Source organism: Megascapheus bottae, chromosome X (genome assembly GCF_031878675.1).
Source record: "Megascapheus bottae isolate mThoBot1 chromosome X, mThoBot2.hap1, whole genome shotgun sequence".
NCBI classification, from domain to species: domain Eukaryota; kingdom Metazoa; phylum Chordata; class Mammalia; order Rodentia; family Geomyidae; genus Megascapheus; species Megascapheus bottae.
Genome location: NC_143547.1, coordinates 105,636,167 through 105,659,821, shown reverse-complemented (window position 1 = coordinate 105,659,821; position 23,655 = coordinate 105,636,167). Strand labels below are relative to the sequence as shown.

General features: G+C 38.9%; 1 protein-coding gene and 1 pseudogene across 4 annotated transcripts in view; both read left to right on the top strand.

Moving 5' to 3' along the window:
• Positions 1 to 23,655, top strand: part of F8 (coagulation factor VIII) — an 83,614-nt gene that overhangs the window by 32,879 nt on the left and 27,080 nt on the right. The window contains exons 12-16 of one of the 4 annotated variants that reach the window (XM_090325962.1): positions 3,424 to 3,574; positions 6,071 to 6,280; positions 8,634 to 10,532; positions 11,118 to 11,631; positions 17,749 to 17,902. In XM_090325962.1, the coding sequence (XP_090182088.1) occupies positions 3,424 to 3,574; positions 6,071 to 6,280; positions 8,634 to 10,532; positions 11,118 to 11,631; positions 17,749 to 17,902 (2,928 nt within the window). Of the gene's footprint in view, positions 1 to 3,423; positions 3,575 to 6,070; positions 6,281 to 8,633; positions 11,632 to 17,748; positions 17,903 to 23,655 lie in introns of all 4 variants that reach the window. The other 3 variants (XM_090325961.1, XM_090325959.1, XM_090325958.1) reach the window with 3 other exon arrangements.
• Positions 18,685 to 19,882, top strand: LOC150041774 (GA-binding protein alpha chain pseudogene; annotated as a pseudogene).

Genomic DNA, 23,655 nt, shown 5'->3' with positions numbered 1-23,655 from the left:
ATTTATAAATATAAATAATACATTTTATAAATATAATGCTTATTACGTTATATAATTCTCTATATACCTATAAATATCTGTGTAGATATTTATATATAATTACATATACTTATATACATATGTAATTATAACTAGAATACATATAGTATAGTTGTGGGATGAACTAGGAATTTAAACTAGGAGAAAGGAAAAGAGAAGTCATAAAGTTGGGACAAGTATGTAGTGTGCAAGTATTAGAATTGTAGTGACAGAGGGCATATAACTAGGAGTTTGAGGCCCAAGGTGCAATATTAATGTCTCCACATGTCAGGTCCAGCCACTCACCCCAATGTACCAAATAGGAGATGAGTAATGGGGAAGGGAAGGGAAGGAAGAGGCAAAGTAAGCATTTCAGCTCATCCCCAGGGACTAAACATGAGTGTTAGGTTAAGTTAGAGGAAGAATTAAGGTAAGGAGCAAGAAGTATGCATAATTAATCACCGGCAAAAGGTGCACTGATTAATAATTATCTAAATTCTGGTCCAGGAGGGGATCCAGAGAAGGGAACAATCAGGTTCCATGACAGGATGCCTACTCCTCCAGGGTGTAGTCTCATTCATTCTAGGTAGTTGTCTTCATTTGAGGCTGATCGTTTCCTTGGGGTATTTTTATTCCCTTCTCATAAAGATGTCCATTAGTTGTGTCCTTCCTGGAGAGTGAGGGACTCAGAGTAAAGGAGATAGATGTAAAACAAAGGCACTTATGCAAGGTTTTCCTCGTGCTTTTAGGTTAATTCATGGGTCCAAGTCAGTACATTTTAGCAAAAAAAAAAGGACTTCAAAAAGGTACTTATAGGGCTTGGAGTTTGGCCTAGTGGTAGAGTGTGCTTGCCTAACATGCACGAAGACCTGGGTTCGATTCCTCGATACTACATATATAGAAAAAAAGCCAGACGTGGTGATGTGGCTCAAGTGGTAGGGCTCTAGCCTTGAGAAAACCCAAGGACAGTGCCAAGCCCTGAGTTCAGTCCCCAGGACTGGCAAAAAAAAGGTACTTATAGCAGGGTGCTGTGGCTCATGCCTGTAACCCTAGCTACTCAGTCAACTGAGATCTGAGGATCACAGTTCAAAGCCAGCCGAGCACAAAGGGACCTGAGACTCTTATCTCTGATTAACCTCTAGAAAACAGGAAGTGGGGCTTGGCTCAAGAGTAAGGAGGTTGTTTGTGAAGTAATGCACCTTCTATCTGGTGAATATAATGTAACCCTTCTATTAATCACAATAAAAATTATTTTTAAAAAAGAGTAAGGAGGTAGTCTTGAGCTGAAGAGCTTAGGGACAACGTCCAGGCCCAGGGGTAGGGCGGAAGCCTCGAGGTGAAGAGCTCAGGGACAGTGCCCAGGCCAAGTTCAAGACCCATGACCCACACAAAAAAAGGTACTTATAAGTATCTGCTCTAAACACAGCAAGAAATGTGCAATGACAAAATAGAAAGGTTAACAGAAACACATCAACAATAGCATCTTATTAAAAAGAAAGATTAAACAAAGGAATAGGGGAGTCATTCAAGTGCCTGCGTAGCAAATAATATGCCAGTGCCACCAAAATAAAGAAAGTAAGAAAGAATCAAAGAACGAAAGAGAAAAACAGAGAGAGAGAGAGAGAGAGAGAGAGAGAGAGAGAGAGAGAGAGAGACAGAGAGAGAGAGAGAGACAGAGAGAGACAGAGACAGACAGACAGACAGACAGACAGAAACGGGAGTGGGAGGAAGAAAGGCACAGAGGAAAGAAAGCAAGAAACAACGGGGCTGGGTGTTTGGTCTAGTGATAAGAGTGCTTGCCTAGCATGCACAAAGCCCTAGGTTTTATTCCTCTCTACCACATACTCAGAAAAAGCCGGATGTGGTGCTGTGGCTCAAGTGGCAGAGCACTATCCTTGAGCAAAATTGTCCAAGGACAGTGCCCAGGCCCAGAGTTCAAGCTGTAGGGCTGGCAAAAAAAAAGCAGGAAGGAAGCAAGCAAGAAAGGAAGGATGGAAGAAAACTGGCTTTTCTTCATTGTTGAGATGGTAGGTGAATTCTCTTCTCTAGAGCCTTTTTAAAATTCTGAACAGATTAGATCATAATGGGTTGTTTGATTTGGAATTTAGCTCAGTGGCAGAGTGCCCATCCATTACATGCAAGGCCTAAGCCAGATCCTCTCAAAACAGGTAAACAGAGCCGGGCATTCTGGCTCACACCTATATTCCTAGCTACTCAGGAAGCTGAGATCTGAGGATCAAGGTTCAAAGCCAGTCTGGGCACTAAAGTCCGTGAGACTCTTATCTCCACTTAGTCACTAGAAAATGGGAAATGGGGCTGTGGCTTCAGGGGTAAGGTGGTAGCCTTGAGCTGAAGAGTTCAGGAACAGCACCCAGGCCCAGAGTTCAAGCCCCCATGACCCCCCCATAAAAAAACAAAAACAAAAAAAATACCAGCTAAACAGAAAATACTGTTTTGCAAGTTGTACAAGCTGCAAACCATTGTGCCCTCATGCCAGGCTAATTTCTCATTTTCCTGTTTTCCAAGCTCTCTCCCCACTTGACTGATAGAAATTACATTTGCCCGGCTCCTGCAGAGTTAGCTCCCTCTCTACTCCACTAACACATGTCTCAGATTGCTGTGGTATGCACCAACTTCCAATTATATCTTCACTGGGCTCACATCAAATGGTACCCAGAAGTTTTAGGTAGTGATGCTGTGGTGCCAACAGTCTCTTTATTGTCACCCCTCCCCTGTGGCTCTGTCTTTCCATGTGATGTAATTCTCACATCTCAAGTCATTCTTCACTCTATTTGTGGTGAGCAGTACACAACCCAGGCAGTAAGTAGTAGACCTGCGGAATCAGTGTGGCACCTCTACCTCACGGCTTGTAGTCTCCCCTCTGGTACTTCCATGTCTGGAAATGGGAACTTGAGTGCCAGTCCCATCTAGTTTCATGGGTACACACAGATTCTGGATGGTCCTTTGCTTTAGTGAATGTGATGTTGGGATTGTGATTTGGTGATATAAAATTGCAGGGTCTTGTGCAATGCCAGACTAGGAGGTCTTTGAACCCTGCCTGACATGACTCCCCAACAACAACTCTTAAGAAGAAATGGAATTTGAACCAGAGGCTTAATACACTCCATCACAGAATTTCATTTCCAAACTCACAGTATCAATCAAGTCATTTCTTTTTTTGCCAGTCCTGGGCTTGAGCTCAGGGCCTGAGCACTGTCCTTGGCCTTTCTCAAGGCTAGAGCTCTACCACTTGAGCCTCAGCACCACTTCCGGCTTTTTTCTATGTATGTAGTACTGAAGAATCGAACCTGGGTCTTCATGCATGCTAGGCAAGCACTGTACCACTAGGCCAAACTCCCGGCCCTCATTTCTTTCTTTTTTTTTCTCAATGCATGTAATGAACAGATGATGTCCGACAATAGAAATGTCATCCTGTTTTCGGTATTTGATGAGAATCAAAGCTGGTACATCATGGAGAACATGCAGCACTTCCTCCCCAATGCAGCTGCGGTGCAGCCAGATGATCCGGAGTTCCAGGTCTCCAACATAATGCACAGTGAGTAAAGTACCACTTAATCCAGTGAATACTGTAGAAAGGAAAATGGACGCCACAAAAATAATGAAAGAAATCAAGTACCATGCAAGTAATGTTTCTTTAAAACTTGTAACCTAAGCCAGGTTCCAGTGGCTCACATCTGTAATCCTAGCTACTTGGGGGGGGGGTTGACATCTGAGGATTGCAATTCAAAGCCAGCCCAAAGAACGTGAGACTTTCATCTCCAATTAACCACCATAAAACGGAAAGTGGAGCTGTGGCTCAAGTAGTAGAGTGTTAGCCTTGAGCTGAAGAGCTCAGGGACAGTGCCCAGGCCCAGAGTTCAAGACCCATGACTGACAAAAAAAAACAAAAGAAGAAATAAACATAACCTGCAAATGTAAAAGCAAATGCACAAATGAGCATATCATGCATAAAATATACATATTTGAAATGTAGGCAATTTTTATTTCAATGGCTATCTCCCCTCTGTATTATTACTTTATCAACCATATTATATCTTTTCAATCATTGCATGCCCAATTAACTCATTTAAAAACACATTTTCAATCTGGCACAGTGGCTCATGCCTGTAATCCTAGCTACTCACGAGGCTGAGATATGAGGATTGCGGTTCAAAGCCAGCACGGGCACTAAAGTCCATGAGACTCTTATCTCCAATTAACTACCAGAAAACTGGCAGTGGGGCTCAAGGAGTAGGGAGGTAGCCTTGAGCTGAAGAGCTTAAGGACAGCACCCAGGCCAAGAGTTCAAGCCCCATGACCAACAAAAACAAAACATTTTCTCTATGACTATATAATACACATATCATATTAGCCTTTTAAAGCATCAGAGATTTATGTTCTCACAGTTCTGGGAGTTGGAAGTGTAAGATAAAGGTGCCCACAGGTTTGGCTTCTTCTTTGATTTGCAGAAGCTATCTTCTCTCTGTATCTGCACATGGTCCATCCCTGTGTTCCTGTCTGTGTTATAATTGCTTCGTATAAGGTGGTTAGTGCACATCCCACTGACCTTATTTAAATAATTCTATCTTTAAAGACTCATCTTCAAAGACAGTCACATTTTGAAGTCCTGGGGATTAGGACACAATTCACCTCATCAAATACATTTGTGAACTGTTTATATGGACACACAATTTGAATAATTGAAAGCATGATGATTTTAATCTCACTACTCTACTAGGAAAGACAAATTAAAACAGCAATAAGATAGACAGCACGTTAGCATGTTATACCTATCAGGCTGTCAAAATTATAAGACCACTAGATGGCCTATGAGTCAAAGAATATTTTCTCAGAATGCTAGTAGATAGCTATAGTGTGTGTGTGTGTGTGTGTGTGTGTGTGTGTGTGTGTGTGTGTGTGTGAGTGTGTGGTCCTAGGACTTGAACTCGGGGCCTTGGCACTGTCTGAGCTTTTTTTTTTCTTCCTCAAGACTAGTGCTCTACCACTTGAGCCACAGCTCCACTTTTGGCTTTTTAGGTGCTTGATTGCAGATAACAGTCTCACGAACTTCCAGGCCCAGGCTGGCTTCAAACCATGATTCTCAGATCTCATCCTCCTAAGTAGTAGGATTGCAGCCGTGAGCCACCTGCACGTAGCTATAGGTGCTTTTACTATATATTTTCCACATGAGAAAGACTGTGAATATCATGTCACTTTATTTCTTAGTATTTTATTAAATATTTCCTAAGAATAAATATTTATTCTCTTACCTAACCAGAGTGACATTATGAAATGCTAGATATTTCACATGGATACCTTTCTGTAACTTCTAGGTGATTCCAAATGCACCAACAAACACTGTATTTTTGTAGTGTTTCCTCCTCCTATACAGGGACCTACACAAGCATCTAATATTTGATTTCCTTGAATTAGTTAGCATGATTACACTGATTACTTGGCCAAGTTTCTGGCTTCTCTTTGTAAGTTCCTTTTTTTTGGTCAGTTGTGGGACTTGAACTCTGGGCCTGGGCACTGCCTCTGAGCTCTTAAGCTCAATGCTACCACCCTACCCCTTGAGCCACAGCACCACTTCTGGTTTTCTGGTGGTTAATTGTAGATAAGAGTTTCATGGATTTTAGTGCCCAGGCTGGCTTTGAACCTCAATCCTCAGATCTCAGCCTTCTGAATAGCTAGGATTACAGGTGTGAGCCACCCAGCCCGGCTTCGGTGTAAGTTTCTATTTCTTTTCCTGTAAGCAGTGAACAGTTTGAAGGGAAATAGATAACATAATACAAATACCTTGCTCCTCATCAAACTGCCCCTTCACCTGATATGGTGTTCAAATCCATCTTTAAATGACAGTCAATGACTCTCTCTTTTAGGACTGAAGGCCCAGCTTGTGAAGTATTAAAAATCTACCCTTGGCAGAGAGATAATTCTAGCTCTTCCTAGGAGCAAGGTGATGGGCATGAAATATAATAAGTTCTAATTATATCATGATAATCATAATCCAGGGTACTGCTAAATCTCTTGTTCCCTATTGCTTTCGCAGGCATAAATGGCTATGTTTTTGATAGCTTGCAGCTATCTGTTTGCTTGCATGAGGTGGCATACTGGTACATTCTGAGTGTTGGAGCACAGACTGACTTCTTATCTGTCTTCATCTCTGGATATACATTCAAACACAAAATGGTCTATGAAGATACACTTACCCTATTCCCATTCTCAGGTGAAACTGTCTTCATGTCAATGGAAAACCCAGGTTAGTTATGTATTTTATCCTTTCATCAATTGCTGTGATTGCTTCAGTAGCCATTTATATACTTTTCCCATTTTTGGTGATTTTACTGGTTTATGTTAAAAAGAGTAAGGGGTTTCATCCTATTTCCATATGTGCCTACGATGGACTTCGATCATATTAACATCCTCTAATGTACTGTACCTCTACTTCATTTATATTTCCAGGAGTCCCCTATTTACTTTTATGACCTTGTTTTTGCTTCATTTTGTTTTCTACTAGTTTCATGGTATACTAGTCACTTGGGACTGGTTTATTTTACTTAATATGATGATATCCAGTTCCATCATTTTCCAGTAAATGACAGTTTCATTCTTTTTTATGGCTGAGTAAAAATTCCATTGTGGGGCCGGGAGTTTGGCCTAGCAGTAGAGTGCTTGCCTAGCATGCACAAAGACCTGGGTTCAATTCCTCAGTACCATATACATAGAAAAAAGAAGCCGGAAGTGGTGCTGAGGCTCAAGTGATGGAGCTCTAGCCTTGAGAAAGTCCAAAGACAGTGCCCAGGCCCTGAGCTCAAGCCCAAGACTGGCAAAAAAAAAAAGCTGGCTCACTATGACTCTAGGCTGGTTGCCTGCTTTTGTGAATAAAGTCTTATAAGAATACACATATTCTGAGAGCGAGAGAGAGAGAGAGAGAGAGAGAGAGAGAGAGAGAGAGAGAGAGAGAGAGCTTGAAGATTATATGTAATAGAATCAAATAACCAAATAAAATATAGAGACCAGTCCCGGCCTCCATGATCTAACATAAATTTTGGAATAATGTTATGGTGAAAATGCTCCAGTCTTGATTGGATTTTTCTATACCTGATGCTTAGTGTTACGTGCTTGGGACTCTTTTTCACCCCAGGTTAAGTTACTGGTCCATACTTCACATGTCTTACTGATACTCCTTTATTTTTATCATGAAAATTATGTAATTACTTCCTGAGAATAACTGGTTTATTAGATTTTCTATGTCCTTTAACAATAGAAAATATTTTTATTTTTGTTTTCCATTTTATTAATAATTAGATGGCATGCAGAATGCAACATTCATTATTCTATAGTGTATTAGACTGTAGAAACCTTTTTCCTAGACATGCCATCATCTCACATGGCTCTATAAAGGCTTCCCTTGGAAGGAAATTCATATGGAATTAAGATCTTGTCTGGAAAGACTGTGCAAGATTGCAAAGTTTTTAAAGTATTGTCAAGGTAACTTGTCCTTTATGCAAATACTTTACCACCCATGAATTGTCTATTGTAATTTACATTCCTTTACTCAGCTAATCCTGCCTATGGTAGAAATTTAATTGCTAGTATTATCATGATATTTTATATTAGATAATCCCTAGACTCAATCATTTGCTGTGTCCTTGTACTTACATTTCCTGAAAATTTGTGTCAGTAGATGCCAATACGTGTAAGTCAGTTTCCTTTACTATAACTATGAAGGTATAGCTATTTCCTTTAGATGCTTTTTATGAAGAAAATAAGATGCTAAAAACTCCAGATGACATGGACCAGGCTCTGGTTAGTGCCCCAAAACAAACATGGTAGAATACATGTGGAGAAAGGATCACAGCTGAAACCAGAAAGTAGAAATAAACGGATCGGCCAGGCACAGGCCTTTATAATAACTTTCTCTTCAAGAACTACCATGAGTTATGAAAGAATGACTTTAATCCTTTTAAGAGCCTGTGACCAAATGTCCTAAGGTTCTCCTACCTCCTAATAGTACCCTGCTTGGAGCCAAGCTATTAATCACATAGAATCTAGGGAGACAAATTACTGGCAAAAATACCATGTGTGTTATATGGTTTCAATGCATTATAATGATGGGATATACTATCAAGTCTTATTTGCAAATTACAAAACTAGATTTCAGAGAGTGTACATGACTTGCTCAATGTTATGAAGGTGGTGAATGATACAGTTAACATTTGAACCAAAGAAATCGGATTCTAGAATTTGTCATGTTGGATAGATACAGACCTTCCTAAATTAAATCCTTGTCATCATCAAAGATCTTGTGTGACTACTGAGCTCTTCACTGCTATATATTTAACCCAATAGCTATTCATTTTTCATTACAAGCCCTTGCTTGTTGTGGTCACAAACTGGCAGTGCACAAGAATATCTCAGCAAAAAACAACAACAACCCTTTTACCACTATCATTGGATGCTTACATTTGTCAGAGCTTTAATATGAGAGCTGAGCTATAACAGTGTTTTCTGTTAGCTTTACATTTATCTGCATATGGAAAAGAATCTCTAAAACAGATCATATTAGAACTTAGGTTATGAGTAACCAGCCCTATTCTTTTCATCTTTAGGTGTGTGGGTACTGGGGTGCCGCAACTCAGACTTTCGGAACAGAGGCATGACTGCCTTACTGAAGGTTTCCAGTTGTTACAGGAACATTGATGATTATTATGAGGATACTTATGAAGATATTTCAACATATTTTCTGAGTGAAAACAAGATTCTCGAACCCAGAAGCTTCTCCCAGAATTCAAGGCAATCTAGCACCAGGAAAAATCAATTAAAAGCCACTACAACACCAGAAAACAAGATAGAGAATACTGACCCACAATTTGGAGAGCAAATAGGGATGGATAAAATACAAAATGTCTCCTCCAGTGGTTCTTTGAGGCCCTTAAGACAGAATCCTATTTCTCCTGGATCAATCCTGCCAGATCTCCAAGAAACTACATATGAGGCTATTCCTGATGATCATTTACCTGGTGCAATAGACAACAACGAAGCAGCACACTTCTCAACAGAACTCCATCACAGTGGAGGCATAATATTTACACCAGAGCCAAACATCCAATTAAGATCAAATGAAAATGTAGGAACAACTATGGTATCAGACTTGAAAAAGCTTGATTTAAAAATTTCTAGTTTACCAAAAAACTTAGTAACATCAACAATTCTATCAGATAATTTAGCAGCAAGTCCTGAAAAGGCAGGTTCCTTAGGATCCCCAAATATACCAGTTCACATTAATGGTCAGTTAATCAGCACTGTATTTGGCAAAAAGTCATCTCCCTTTACTGGGTCTGGTATACTTGTGAGTTTGAATGGAAAAAATGATACCAGGTCATTACAAAGTGCTTTAACAAACAATCAAGAAAGTTCACTGGGGGAAAATGCATCATCAATTGTCACTGATAGGTTACACAAGGAGAAAAGGTCAACTGGACCCACTTTGTTGACCAAAGATAATGATTTATTCAAAGTTAATACCTCTATGATAAAGACAAATAAAGCATCTAATCATTCAATAGCTAATAGAAATGCTCAAACTGATAGCCCAACATTAATTGTAAATAGTACTTCAGCCTGGCAAGATTCCATATTAAAAAGTAACACTAATTTTCAACAAGGGACTTCTTTGATTCCTGTGGAAATGCTTGTAGGCAAAAATACTACAGTTCTGACAGTAAATCATGTATCAAATAAAACTACTACATCAAAAAATATGGAAATAGATCATCAAATAAAAGAAGGCCCTGTGTTGTCAAATGGAAAAGATCTGGAATCAGCAAACTTGATTAAAAGTACCCATGGAAAGAACTCCCTGAATTCTAGACAAATGCCTACACTAAAGCAATTACTATCCTTAGGATCAGAAAAGTCCATAACAGATCAGAAATTTGTGTCAGAGAAGAGTAAAGTTGTGCTAGAAGAAGATGCGATGATAAGAAACACAGGACCCAAAGAGATCATTTTTCCAAGCAATGGCAGTGTATATCTTACTGCCTTGGTGAGTATACAAGAAAAAGATACATATGACCAAGTAAAAACTTTACAGAAAGAAACAGGAAGGAATGAAGGACTAAAGGGCACTAAGAATGTCTTGAAGAATCTTTTCTTGATAAGCCCAGGACAAAATTTAAGTTTAAATGTAAAGGCATATGCACCAGTACTTCAAAATACGAGATCAAAAAGGGATCCAACAATACCATCAGAAATTCACATGGCCCATTTCTCAAAAAGAAGTGAGGAAGAGGGAACAAACAAAGAAGGCTTGGGGAATCAAACCACACAAATGGAAGATAAGTATTCAAGCACAAGAATGTCTCCTAATACAAGCCAGAAGAACATTATTGCTCTGCAGGGTGAACAGGCTCTGAAACAACACGGATTACCTCTAGAAGAAATAGAGCTCGAAAAGGGACGAATTATGGATGGCACTTCAACGAAAAACATGAAATATTCAATTCAAAGTCTCTTTACACAGATAGACTACAACATGAACAGAGAAAATGCCATTACTCCATCTCTATTAGCAGATATTTCTATGAGGAATGGCACCATCCAGACTAATAGTTCTGCATTACCCACTGTAAAGATATCAGCATTTCCATCCATCATGACTGTGGATCCGATGAGGATCCAATCCCAAGAAAACTCTTCTCATTTTCGAGCTTCAGGTTACACCTTTAGGACAAAAAGTTCTAGGGCTCAAGTAGTCAGTAATTTCTTACAAAGAGCCCAAAGAAATAATCTTTCTTTAGCCATGTTACCATTGGAGGGCATCGAAGATCAAGGAAAGGTTGACTCCCTTGAGACAAATGACACAAACTCATACAAAAAAAATAAGAACACTGTTCTCCTGAAAACAGTTTTGCCTAAAGTATCTGGCAAAGCTGAATTGATTCCTAAAGTGCCCAGTCATGACACACCTACAGAAACTAGCCATGGATCATCTGGCCATGTGGACCTCATGGAAGATACCCTTCCTCAGAAAACACAGGGAGCTATTATGTGGAACAAGGCAAACAGATCTGGCAAAGTGTCTTTTATGAAAGGAGAAACCAAAAACTCTGAAAAGATTCCCTCTAAGTTGTTGGATTCTCTTGCTTTGGATAACAAATATGTTACCCAGATACCAAATGAAGAGTGGAAATCTGAAGAGAACACACAAGAAAACGCATCCTTTAATACAATGAACAATAGTTTCTCCTTGAACCCTTGGGAAATGAATCACCCAACAGCAGCAAATGAGGTAAAAAGTTCACTCCAAAGAGAAAGCAACTGGGAAAACCAAGAAAGGGACCGAAGATTGTGCTCTCAAAACCCAGTAGTCTTGAAACACCTTCCAGAGGAAATAACCCATACTACCCTTGAATCAGAGCAAGAAGAAACTGACTATGATGAAACCATCTCGACTGAAATAAGGAGAGATGATTTTGACATTTATGGTGAAGATGTGAATCAGGACCCTCGAGGCTTTCAGAAGAGAACCCGACACTATTTTATTGCAGCAGTGGAGCGGCTTTGGGACTATGGGATGAGTAGATCACCTCATGTTCTAAAAAGCAGGTATGAGTCTGTTGATTATTCACTTTTTCTGCTATTGTGATCTCTAACTTAACAAGTACAGAAATGGCAGAAATATAGCCTCATCTGTTATATTATGAGACCCACGAGGAATCTTCTCATGAAAAAGCACTAAGGAAGGAAGGAGGAAGAAGCGAAATGCGTGGCAAAGAGATTGAGGATGTGGATAGGGTTGATTTCCAAGATATGAGGGATCCAGAGGGCAAAGTAGACCGATATTTAGAGGAGAAAAAAAAGGTTGTGCAGGGGAGAGAAAGCACAAAAAAAATTGGGAGACAAGCAGAAGAAGAGTTAAGAGGCGCTGAGCACGGTGGCTCACGCCTGCAATCCTAGCTGCTCAGGAGGCTGAGATCTGAGGATCACAGTTCAAAGCCAGCCCAGACACTAAAAACTCCGTGAGACTTATCTCCAATTAACCACCAGAAACAGGAAGTGGCCCTGTGGCTCAAGGGTAGGCTGGTAGCCTTCAGCTGAAGAGCTCAGGGACAAGGTCCAGGCCAAGGAGTACGGCGGTAGCATTGAGCTAAAGAGCTCAGGGACAATGCCCAGGCCCAGAGTTCAAGTCCCATGACAGACAAAAAAAAAAAGATTTACGAGGCTGGGGGTATAGTCTAGTGATAGACTGCTTGCCTAGCATGCACAAAGACTCGGGTTCCATTCGTCAGTACCACATACACAGAAAAAGCCAGACGAAGTGCTGTAGCTCAAGTGGTAGAGTGCTACCCTTGAGAAAGTCCAAGAACAGTGCCCAGGCTCTGAGTTCAAGGCCCATGACTGGCAAAAAAAAGAACACCTATTATATGGCAGACACATCTGTAGACATTGGAATGGAACACAGTAAGAGCTCACATTCTCCTGGGGAGTTCATGATATAACAAATAAATAAGCGAAAGAATTTCAATGGGACTATTCAGAAAATATCATAGAATAATATGATAGAGTAGCTGGTAGGTATTGCTTTTACTGTGGTGGGCAAAGAAATGCTCTTTTAGGAATTTAACCCTAAGTGATAATAAAACTGCAACTGATAAAGCTATGAAAGAATATTCTCTTGGGCCCTGGTGTCTCACACCTGTAATCCTAGCTGCTCAGGAGGCTGAGATCTGAGGATTGCAGTTCAAAGCCAGCCCAGGCAGGAAAGTCTGTGAGACTCTTTATCTCCAATTAATCACCAGAAAACTGGAAGTGGTGCTGTGGCTCAAGTAGCAGAGTGTTCGTCTTGAGCTAAAGAGTTCAGGGTCAGCACCCTGGCCCTGAATTCAAGCTCCATAACCAACCAAAAACAAAACAACAAAAATTCAACCCAGAATGTTCTCAAGAAGAGGGAACCGAAAATGTAAAGGCTCTGTAAATGGGTAAGTATAGCATGTTTGAGGGACAAAAAGGAGCAAACATGACTGGGGGACAGTGAAAATTTCAGATGTGTGTATTGTGAGCAATGGTTTGATACTATGCGTCTTTAAAGAAGGATAGGGCACCCTTGGACACTCAAAACCCTTTCCACCTTTGCTTCAACCCCTTATAGTTGCCCATCAGCCATAGAATATTTCCCTAATCCACTGACTTTGTATTCTCCTTGACTTCTGTCTTACATGTTCTGCTTTTCCTTTCATCTCCCTGTTTTTTTTTTACTATTCTCACTCTGATATTGTGCAATTAAGATCCACAGACTTCCAACATATTTACTGAAATCCACATGCTCTGTCTCATATCCATGTCATCAAATGTACCATCTATGCTCCTAAGGAAAGCCAATCACACCAGTTTTGTACTCGGATCACATTTCTTCTCTCATGAAAAACAGTGCTCCATTAATTCCACCTCTTCTCTCTTCGAACATCATAAATATTTCTCCTTTTCAGATTCATTTCATAACCATCAATCATGCTATTATTAACATGAATTTTAATAATTATTAGCTGAATTGACTGTTTCACCTATTCAGTTATTTAAACGTCCAACCTTGAAATTAAACCTGGCCTGTTGTTTCTTTCTCTTTTTTTTGTCAGTCCTGAGGCTTGAACTCAGAGCTTAGGCACTGTTATCTGACACTATTTTTTTTTTGCTCAAGACTAGTGTTCTGCCACTTGAGCCACAGCTCCACGTCTGGGTTTTTCTGTGTATGTAGTACTGAGGAAGTTAGCCCAGGACTTCATGCATGCTAGGCGAGCACTCTACACAACTAGGCCACATTCCCAGTCCTGGCCTGTCTCTTCTAATCTTCAAACCTAATCCATCAGATGATCTTTGTGGCTATAATTTTTAAAAATAGAATTTGGTTATGGATTGAATGTTGGATAAAATGAAAATGTTCTGAAATGGAAAGGTAAAACTGTGGGATAAAAATAGGTTACAAAATACTCTTTTTGTAATAATTAAAGAGTATTAAAATAATAAAATCAGAGGACACTCAGGCAGTTGAGCCGAGTTCCCCAACTTCCCAATGAACCCTCCCTGAGATAACTCAAATTATTATATGACTTTAAAAAGAACAAAGGTAAGCCTGTATGAATGAGCCTGCAGTCAACCTAAATGGAAACTTACAGAAGGAAATATTATCTTTGGAAATGAAAACTTATCCGAATAAGGCAACCTCTTCCACCACAGTTCAACAAAGGGCTTTCATACCAGGAAACGTCACAAGAAGCAATTCAGCTGCATCAGGCATGTGGAGCAAAAGCCTATATTAGGAAAATAATCTCTAGTTCCAAATAGTTAACATACTTTCATCCAAGAGATGGAAAACCACCTTCGAAAATGGATATGTGAGTGAAGACATACTGCTTATAAATTCTGCTTTATATACTTTCACTAATTTGTCCAACTAACAAGCCCTTGTAGCAGCATTTTCAGAGTGTCTACAAAACTGGTGATACTGGTACTGTCTCTGTAGCTCCAGTGGAAACTGATGTTCTCAAACACACACTGTCATCTTTGCCCTGTTCAATATCACATGTTGAAATAAAACATGAACCTCTGACGGAAGCTCTTCCTGGAGACAGTGCAGGCTCCAATGTCAAGAATGTGACTGTTAAGGGCTAGAGCTAGAGCTTAGATGTAAAATGCTGGCTTAGCCTGAAGAAAGCCCTGGGTCCCATCTCCAGAACTGAATACAAAAACAAAACAAAATAGAAATGAATGTGTTTGCTGACATTGTTCTTTGTGTCAACATGGTGGAAATAGCAAAAATGGAAGCAGTAGTTTTCCTTTCTAAGGTAATTATCCAGAACCATTCTGGTTCAGTCAGCAATGGTGCTGCACTGGCACATAGATTACATTGCTTAAAAGTCTGCTGTGCTGAAGCAGATTGTTATTCTCATAAGCAGCTGGAAAACGTGTCCCGTGAGCCTTGTCAACTTCATTGCATTGAGATGTACCTAGGAGATTAGTAAAGCACACTTCTACGTGTGTTTGTGAGGGCATTTCACAGATGATGAGATCATGACGGCCCTGGTTTAACAAAAGGCTTACTCCACTGACAGATTAATAATTTAAATGGACTATTGGGGAGTCATGGAATTATGGAATTTGGGGCCTGTTTGGAGGAAACGGGTCATTAGGGGCATATCTTTCAGGCCTTTGTCTTGCCATAGTCTCTTCCTGTTACCTCCTTTCTGCTTTTCAGTGTCCATGACATAAGCATCTTTGATCCACTCTATCCTGTCTGCTATGATACTCTGTCTTCCCACAGGTTCACAGAACGCATTACACTATAGACTAAAACCTCCGAAACCATGAGTCAAAATAAATCTTTCCCCCATTTAAATTGTTTCGGTTAGTAGAATAGAACAAAATAATAATAAGCACCAAGAGCAAGTGTATCAAAATCTTTGCATAAAATATTTTGTATGAAAATCTGTGGAAAATTAGAACTTTTAAGAAATATCTAAATAGTATTTACATATGTGGGAAAAATCACAATAGACTCCCTTGTATAAGTAATATATGTGTATCTCATGTACAAATATATATATATATATATAGCCAGATTTATATTTATAGAGTCAGATATAATGCGGTGGCACATACCTATAATCCTAGCTAATTAGGAGACAGAGACAGAAGGAACATTGCTTAAGGCCAGAAGAGTCCAAAGTTAGACACTATTTCAAAAACAAGCTGAACATTGTGGCACATGCTTGCATTCCCAGCCACTCAGAGCCAGAAGTAATAGGGACATAGTATGAAGTCAGCTAGGCAAAGTGACTACAAGATCTTTTCTAAAAATTCAAGAAAAATTAATAAAAAGGGACTGGGTATATCACTGAAGTAATGGAGAATTTATGTAGCAAAGACAAGACCTTGAGTTCAATCTCAAGTACCGTAGAAATAAGGTAAAGAGGGCCGGGAGTTTGGCCTAGTGGTAGAGTGCTTGCCTAGCATGCATGAAGACCGGGTTGGATTCCTCGGTACCACATACATAGAAAAAAGCCGGAAGTGGTGCTGAGGCTCAAGTGGCAGAGCTCTAGCCTTGAGAAAGTCCAAGGACAGTGCTCAGGCCCTGAGCTCAAGCCCAGGACTGGGGAAAAAAAAGAAAGAAGGTAAAGAAATAGTACCTACATTGATTGAAAAACATTTTAAAATGAAAAGTGAATGTAACCTGAATACAAATGCAAACAAGTCTTTTCCTTTGTAGATTTCTGCATGTTTGTTTGTTCGCAAGTCCTGGGCCTTGAACTTAGGGCCTGAGTACTGGCCTTGGGCTTTCTCAAGATCTCTTTGACTTGAGCCACAGCACCACTTCCCGCTTTTATTCTATGTATGTGGTACTGAGGAATTGAACCTGGATCTTTGTGCATGCTAGGCAAGCACTCTACCACTAGGCCAAACTCTGGGCCCCTTCAGCAAGCTTTTTCTAAAAATTAATACAATTTTCTAAACAGTAATACAAAATCCAAAGGGCCAAGAAGAACAAAATGGAAGGAAATGTTTTGTTACATATTGGGACTTTTGGAATCTATTGGGACATTTTTAATCTATTATGAAAAACCAAACACCGAAATGGGTACCTAGTTCACAGTACACACACACACACACACACACACACACACACACACACACACACATCTCTCATTGAGGACACAGATAAAATCATAAATACTTTAGAAACAAAGAAATAAGAGAATGCCTTAATGTTAGGGTACAGAAAGAGAATTAATATCGAGATACAAAACAAAATTACCTGAGGCATTTTTTACTATTCCAAAATTATCAACAGATGTTTATTGAAAGATAATATAAAAAGAGGATGACTAAAAATGAAAATACAATACAGTATGACTGTGAAAGTTTGGGGCAAATGGAAGTCTAATGTCTTCCTCATAAAAATGGGAATGATGGGCTGCTTTAGGACCACTGCTTGATATATGCTGGAGACAGATGCTTGTATTTAGTCACCAAAAGACTTGCCAGAGGGTTCATACCCAAATCTACAAAGAACTCTGTTGTATGTAATTGGGATATGTGGATACAACAGAATACTATGAAACATTAGTAAAAAACCATAGCTATACACAGCAATGTAAACTAATCTCATGATTATAATGCTCCATGAAAATAAAAAGGATAGTATGAGAATTTTTTCCATTTATATACTTCAAAAACTGAACTATATTCTTTAAAGATGCACAAATATGAGGTACATATAAAAAAGGCAAAAAAGAACAAAGAAATCTGCTTTCATAGAACGTACATTAGCAAAGGCTTGAGAAAATATTTAAAAGAGGTCAGAGAAGTTGACCATGCAAAATGTTGTTTAGATGTTTAGTAAAGTGAGAATATCAAAAATTTGCAAACTCTTGACCTCTGTGTATTTCTTAATTTAACTCATACATGTTCCATATATCCAAAACCATGTATCCAATCTCCTTCTCCTCTAGAGTTCCCCTTCTCAGAATTACATAACTATGGCTTTTCGTTTGGCCAAACCAGAAACCTTAAAGTTGTCTTCAATACCCCTTTCTTTCTTCCTTCACCCACTGCTCTTGACAATCACAAATTCTGCTAAATGTGTGTCAGAAACAAGGAGGGCACTGAGGTGAAATAATTCAGCCTACTTGGCCTATCATAATACTGTTTTTTTCTCTACTTTTTCTCCAGGGATCAGCGTGACAGTGCTCCTCAATTCAAGAAGGTAGTTTTCCAGGAATTCACTGATGGATCCTTCAGTCAACCTTTATATCGTGGAGAACTAAATGAACATTTAGGCATCTTGGGGCCATATATAAGAGCAGAAGTTGAAGACAACATTGTGGTGAGTTAAAAACAATGGAATTATGAAAATTAATTCCATACATGTATTTTAATTACAAAGTATTCTCACATTAAAAAAAATTGAAACCAGATTTACCCAAATGTCCAGAAACAAGGCCTTACTAAACCTACCAGCACAACCATGTTCATTACAGCATTATTTACCATAGCTAAGCTATGGAGCCAACCCAGATGTCCCTCAGTAGATGAATTGATCAAGAAGATGTGGTATTTAGAACAATGGAATTCTATGCTACCATCAGAATGAATGGCAATTTCTCATTTGTAAGGAAATGGAAAGACTTGGAAAAAAATCATATTAAGTGAAGTAAGCCAGACCCAAAGGAACATAGACTCCATGGTTTCCCTCATTTGTAATCATTAGTATGTGTCTAGGATTTTCCTAGCAGATGATCACAAGAGCCCAAAAGCTACATACATATGGTTATATAGAATGAGACTAAACAAAATGAACTCCAGGATAGGAAAACGAGATTTATCCTCGTGGTTGTTGTTTTGATGTTCTATGTGAAGAGAAGGGGAAAACCAAGATGATGAGTCAAAGGATGAACCAATGTAACCGCAATATTCAGAAGACAGTATGTTAGAAATGGACTCTATAACTTGTGAGGGATGGGGGGGAGAGAACATGGGAGAGAAACATGGGAAAGGGTAACTGTTCAAGAAGTAATATACCCACTACCTTATGAATGTAACTGTAACCCCTCTATACATCACTATGATAATAAAATGAATTTTAAAAAAAATTGGACAGGCGTGGTGGCTCACGCCTATAGTCCTAGCTACTCAGGAAACTGAGATCTGTGCCAGCCCAGGTACTAAAGTCCGTGAGACACTTATCTCCAATTAATCACTAGAAAACCAGTAGTAGCGCTGTAGCTCAAGGGGTAGGGCAATAGCCTTGAGCTGAAGAGCTCAGGGACAACACCCAGGTCCAGAGTTCAAGTACCACGACCGACAAAAAAAAATGAAAAAAAAGAAGCCAGTGCTGGTGGCTCACACTTGTAACCCTAGCTATGCAGCAAGCTGGGACCTGGGGACTATGGTTCAAAGCCAGCTGGGGTAGAAAAGTCTCTATGAAGCCAGACAAGGTGGCCCATGCCTGTAATCCTAGCTACTCAGGAGGCTAAGATCTGAGGATTGTGGTTCTAAGCCATTTTGGGCACTAAAGACCATGAGACTCTGGATGGTTTGAGTAATGAAGGAATTCAGAATGACTGATAGAGACCTCACCACGCTCAACTTTTCGCGAAGAGAATTATGTAGTATCAGCCAAGAAGATTTTTTTCAGTGGGTTCCTTGGGGAGAGATTCTTTGGAGGCATTTGGAGCTACTTTGGAAATATGTGTTGGCAAGCCAGGAACATCAGATGAATGAAATAGTTACAATTGATCAGCCTGTACAAATTATTCCAGCATCAGTGCAATGTGCTACACCAACTACCATTAACATTATAAACAGTAGTACAAAGGCGGCTAAACTACAAAGAGCCCCAAGAATTTCAGGAGAAGATAGAAGCTCACCTGGGAACAGATCAGGAAACAATGGTCAAATCCAACTGTGGCAGTTTTTGCTAGGACTTCTTACTGATAAGGATGCTCGAGACTGTATTTCTTGGGTTGGTGATGAAGGTGAGTTTAAGCTAAACCAACCTGAATTGGTTGCACAGAAATGGGGACAATGTAAAAATATGCCTACAATGAACTATGAGAAACTCAGTTGTGAATTAAAGTATTATTATGATGGGGACATGATTTGTAACGTTCAAGGCAAGAGATTTGTGTACAAGTTTGTCTGTGACTTGAAGACTCTTATTGGATACAGTACAGCAGAACTGAACCGACTGGTCACAGAATGGGAACAGAAGAAACTTGCAAAGATGCAACTCCATGGAATTGCCAAGCCAGTCACAGCTGTAGCCCTGGCTACAGCTTCTCTACAAACAGAAAAGGATAACTGAGTGAGGCCCAGGACTTTTGGGGGAGCATAAGACCTTTCTTAAATACTTAGAGCAAGCAGTTGCTCTTATCTTTATTACTAAATTTGAATCTTCTTTTTTTTTTGCCAGTCCTGGCCTTTAGCTCAGGGCCTGAGCATTGTCCTTGAACTTTCTCAGGGCTAGAGATCTACCACTAGAGCCTCAGCACCACTTCCAGCTTTTTTCTATGAATGTGGTACCAAGGAATCGAACCCGGGTCTTCGTGCCTGCTAGGCAAGCACTCTATCACTAGGCCAAACTCCCGGCCCCTAAATTTGAATCTTCTTTTATTTCTAGATTGTACAATCTGATGCATGATTTTTATAAATATTTCATACTGTCCTGAATTCGGATCTTTTTACTTTGAACTTATATTTTACAAAATGCACATGTTAAAGGATCGCCACAATTCTCTTCAGGGAAAGCAGGTTCCCTGTGGGACAGTTTAACAGTCAGGAAAGCTAAAGTGGTCAGTATTAATGCCTACCCCTACCAAAACCAGCCAGAAGCATCTGAAGACAAAAAAGGAACATGTCTCCGGCTTATCTATCTTTTAAAATATTGCTGTTTCCTTCTCTGCTACTTTAGATGTTGCTTTATATAGAACCAGAACATGGAATTGCTAAGTTAAAGCATGTGTGCCTGTTTCAACTAATCAAGCAGAGTTAAGATGTTCATAGAGGATAAAACTAAAATAATATTTTAAAAATTACTAAACTAAGATTTTCAGGTTATTGAAGTAATTTACCTATTTGTAAGGAAAGCGTTAAAAGTTCACTGGCAAAAGAATACTACTGAAGAATGAGATCCAGGTTTAAATCTGGCATAAGTCATTACTAATGGCTTTCTGTGTATATGATTCTTTGTGTTAGACCAAGAATTTAAATTATTTTGAGAGAGGCATTCTAATAAATCAGCTATTGCAAAAACATAAAAAAAACATAAAAAATAAAATCTGAAATTATCTCTGTTTTTCCTATCAGAGATTGCAAAAAACAAAAGAAGTATACCTCATCTAGAAAATAAAAGTTTGATCTGGTTTGGTGTAATGCCTTTTCAAAAAAATTACTCTGGACCGGAAATTTGGCCTAGTGGTAGAGCGCTTGCCTTGCAAGCACGAAGACCTGGGTTCGATTCCTCGGTACCACATACACAGAAAAAAAACTGGAAGTGGTGCTGAGGCTCAAGTGGTAGAGCTCTAGACTTGAGAAAGTCCAAGGACAGTGCTCAGACCCTGAGCTCAAGCCCAGGACTGAAAAAAAAATTACTCTGTAGCCAGTTCAAAAAGCACCACTCAAGTATTCTGATAAAAACAAGTACTTTAGATCAGATAACAGTATACTTTCAAGATGATAGTAAGTTACTTCAAATGATCATCAAAGGAAAACCTAGTCTCCATTATTGGCAGTCTTCTCCTTAAAGACAAGCTTCCCACTTCCTTATTTTTTTTCCTTTTGAATCATATGTGTGTGTACAAATAGCCATATATGTCCAATTATGCACAAGTCAAATGAGAGACTGGAAAGAGCTTCTATAGCAGAAAGTTGATCCTCAGATAATCCTCTCTACACCTCCATTATCATTTCCTTTTGAACTCCAGAACAGCTGTAGAAGGTGGCTATGAGTATGGGTTAGGAGCGGCCAGGTGGCTCCCAGCATTACATGGTGGCTTCCGCGAACACCATAGTAAGGATCTTAGGGACAAAGAAAATAAGGGAGGTCAGATAACCTGGAGTCATTTTAAATACTGGCTACAGGACTTCAGCATGCACTGTTCGTTCATTTATATTATGTAAGTCCTTTAAGACTGCAGTGCAATGCCTTAAAAAGTGAAAGCTCTATCTTTCATTTATACTTTTTTATAAGTCTAGAAAGTAGACTGACAAATTATTAGCACTCATTTGGGCACTGCGGCTTTACAAATGTCCAAATCAAATGTTATAATACGTAACAGTATATAGAAACCCTAACTTCAGATCACAAGTAAGGTTTTGTACTATCTTTCTAAGTCCTAGGGAGTTGAGTCATTTCTTGTTTTAAAAATACTAAAGTGTAATCTTCTGGTGTCTCAAAAGCTTAAGAACACTGACTTTTAGATGTAAAATTCTTTTGGTACATTATGTTAAAGTTTTAGCAAAGAGGACAATGAGATTTTATATCTCAGATTTATGTACATGTTTTGAAGGAAGTATTTTAAAATCAAACTCTTTTTTCTTTTTTCATGTATTTTTATTGTAATTAATAGAAGGGTTACATTATATTCACCAGATAGAAGGTGCATTACTTCACAAACATTGATACCCTTTCTCATGTCTTGGTCCCCATTTCCCTCCTCCCACCCCCACCCCTCATCTTGTTTTCCCCCCTTCCCTACCCTATTTCAAATAACCAAAGAGACATATATACAATATATCAGATAAGAAGGTGAAATACTGTAACAATGTGAGATAACCAAGGGACAGCAAAAGAGATGAGAGATAACATAGTACATTAAGGACAACAATCATGCATTATATGGCTTTTGTTTCTATATTCTGGAGGTCCTTTCATTTTAGTGTCATACTATATGGCCTTATGTATCTAGGTCAAACTTTTTATTCTTATTTAAGCATTCCTCAGATGCTTTTTTTTCTTTTTCTTGTTCTTTTTTTCAACTATTCTGTTTTTAACCCCTTGGAAAGTGTTTGTTTTTATGGTGTTAAGAGCTGTAGAGCGTGGTCAATGCTCTTTCCTTCTTTACTTTGATCATCTCACCATCATTTTACACACCATTAAGGCTGACAGCTCACTTTTCCAATTGATTCAAGAAGCCTTTTCATTCCTATGTCTCAACAGATGAATAAAATATTCTGTTGCTTTTATTGAGGTTACAGTTTTCTATGAGCTATAACTAAAGTATAATTCATGCTTAGTTTTTTGTGTAGAATATATTCAAAAAAGACACATGTTATTGATCATATTTTTTGCCAGTCCTGGGCTTGAACTCAGGGCCTGAGCACTGTCCTTAGACTTTCTCAAGGCTAGAGCTCTTCCACTTGAGCCTCAGCACCACTTCCAGCTTTTTTCTATGTATGTGGTACCAAGGAATCAAACCCGGGTCTTTGTGCATGCTAGGCAAGTACTCTACCACTAGGCCAAACTCCCAGCCCTTGATCATATTTTGTACTGAGTACAAGATAATGAAATGTCCAGTTTTGTCTTGAAGCTATCTTTTTTCTGGCAAGGTTTGTGTTTGATCAACTTTCATATTGTCTTGTTAGCTTGAAAATTTGTGTTGGCATTGGAAAAATCAAATTACACAGAATTCCCATATGTGATTGATCTTCTCATATATCAACTGATCACATTCATTTTGATATCAATCCATGTCAAAAAATAGTTAAATTAATTAGTTATTTTTCCCCAAATGAATGGTGACACTCAAGTACAATATATCTTTTAAAGGGTGGTGCCTCTGGATAACTTTTTGTGAGGTCTGCTGTTTTCTGCATTCATCATTTTTGCTACTTTTATAAAGAACTAGTATATCTTTGAAATAGCACAAGAATGTTTTAAAATTCTTAATTATAAAATGAACTTGTTACTAACTTAATATCTTTAGACCTAAAGCATACAAAAATATGGATACTTCAATATTTCATTAGTTTCTAGGAAAAAAAATACTCTCAATCTTTTCTAAAAGGACCATTTTTGCATACATTTTACTCTTTAAATAAAGGCTCTTACACTATCATAATAACAATTATGTATTTCTT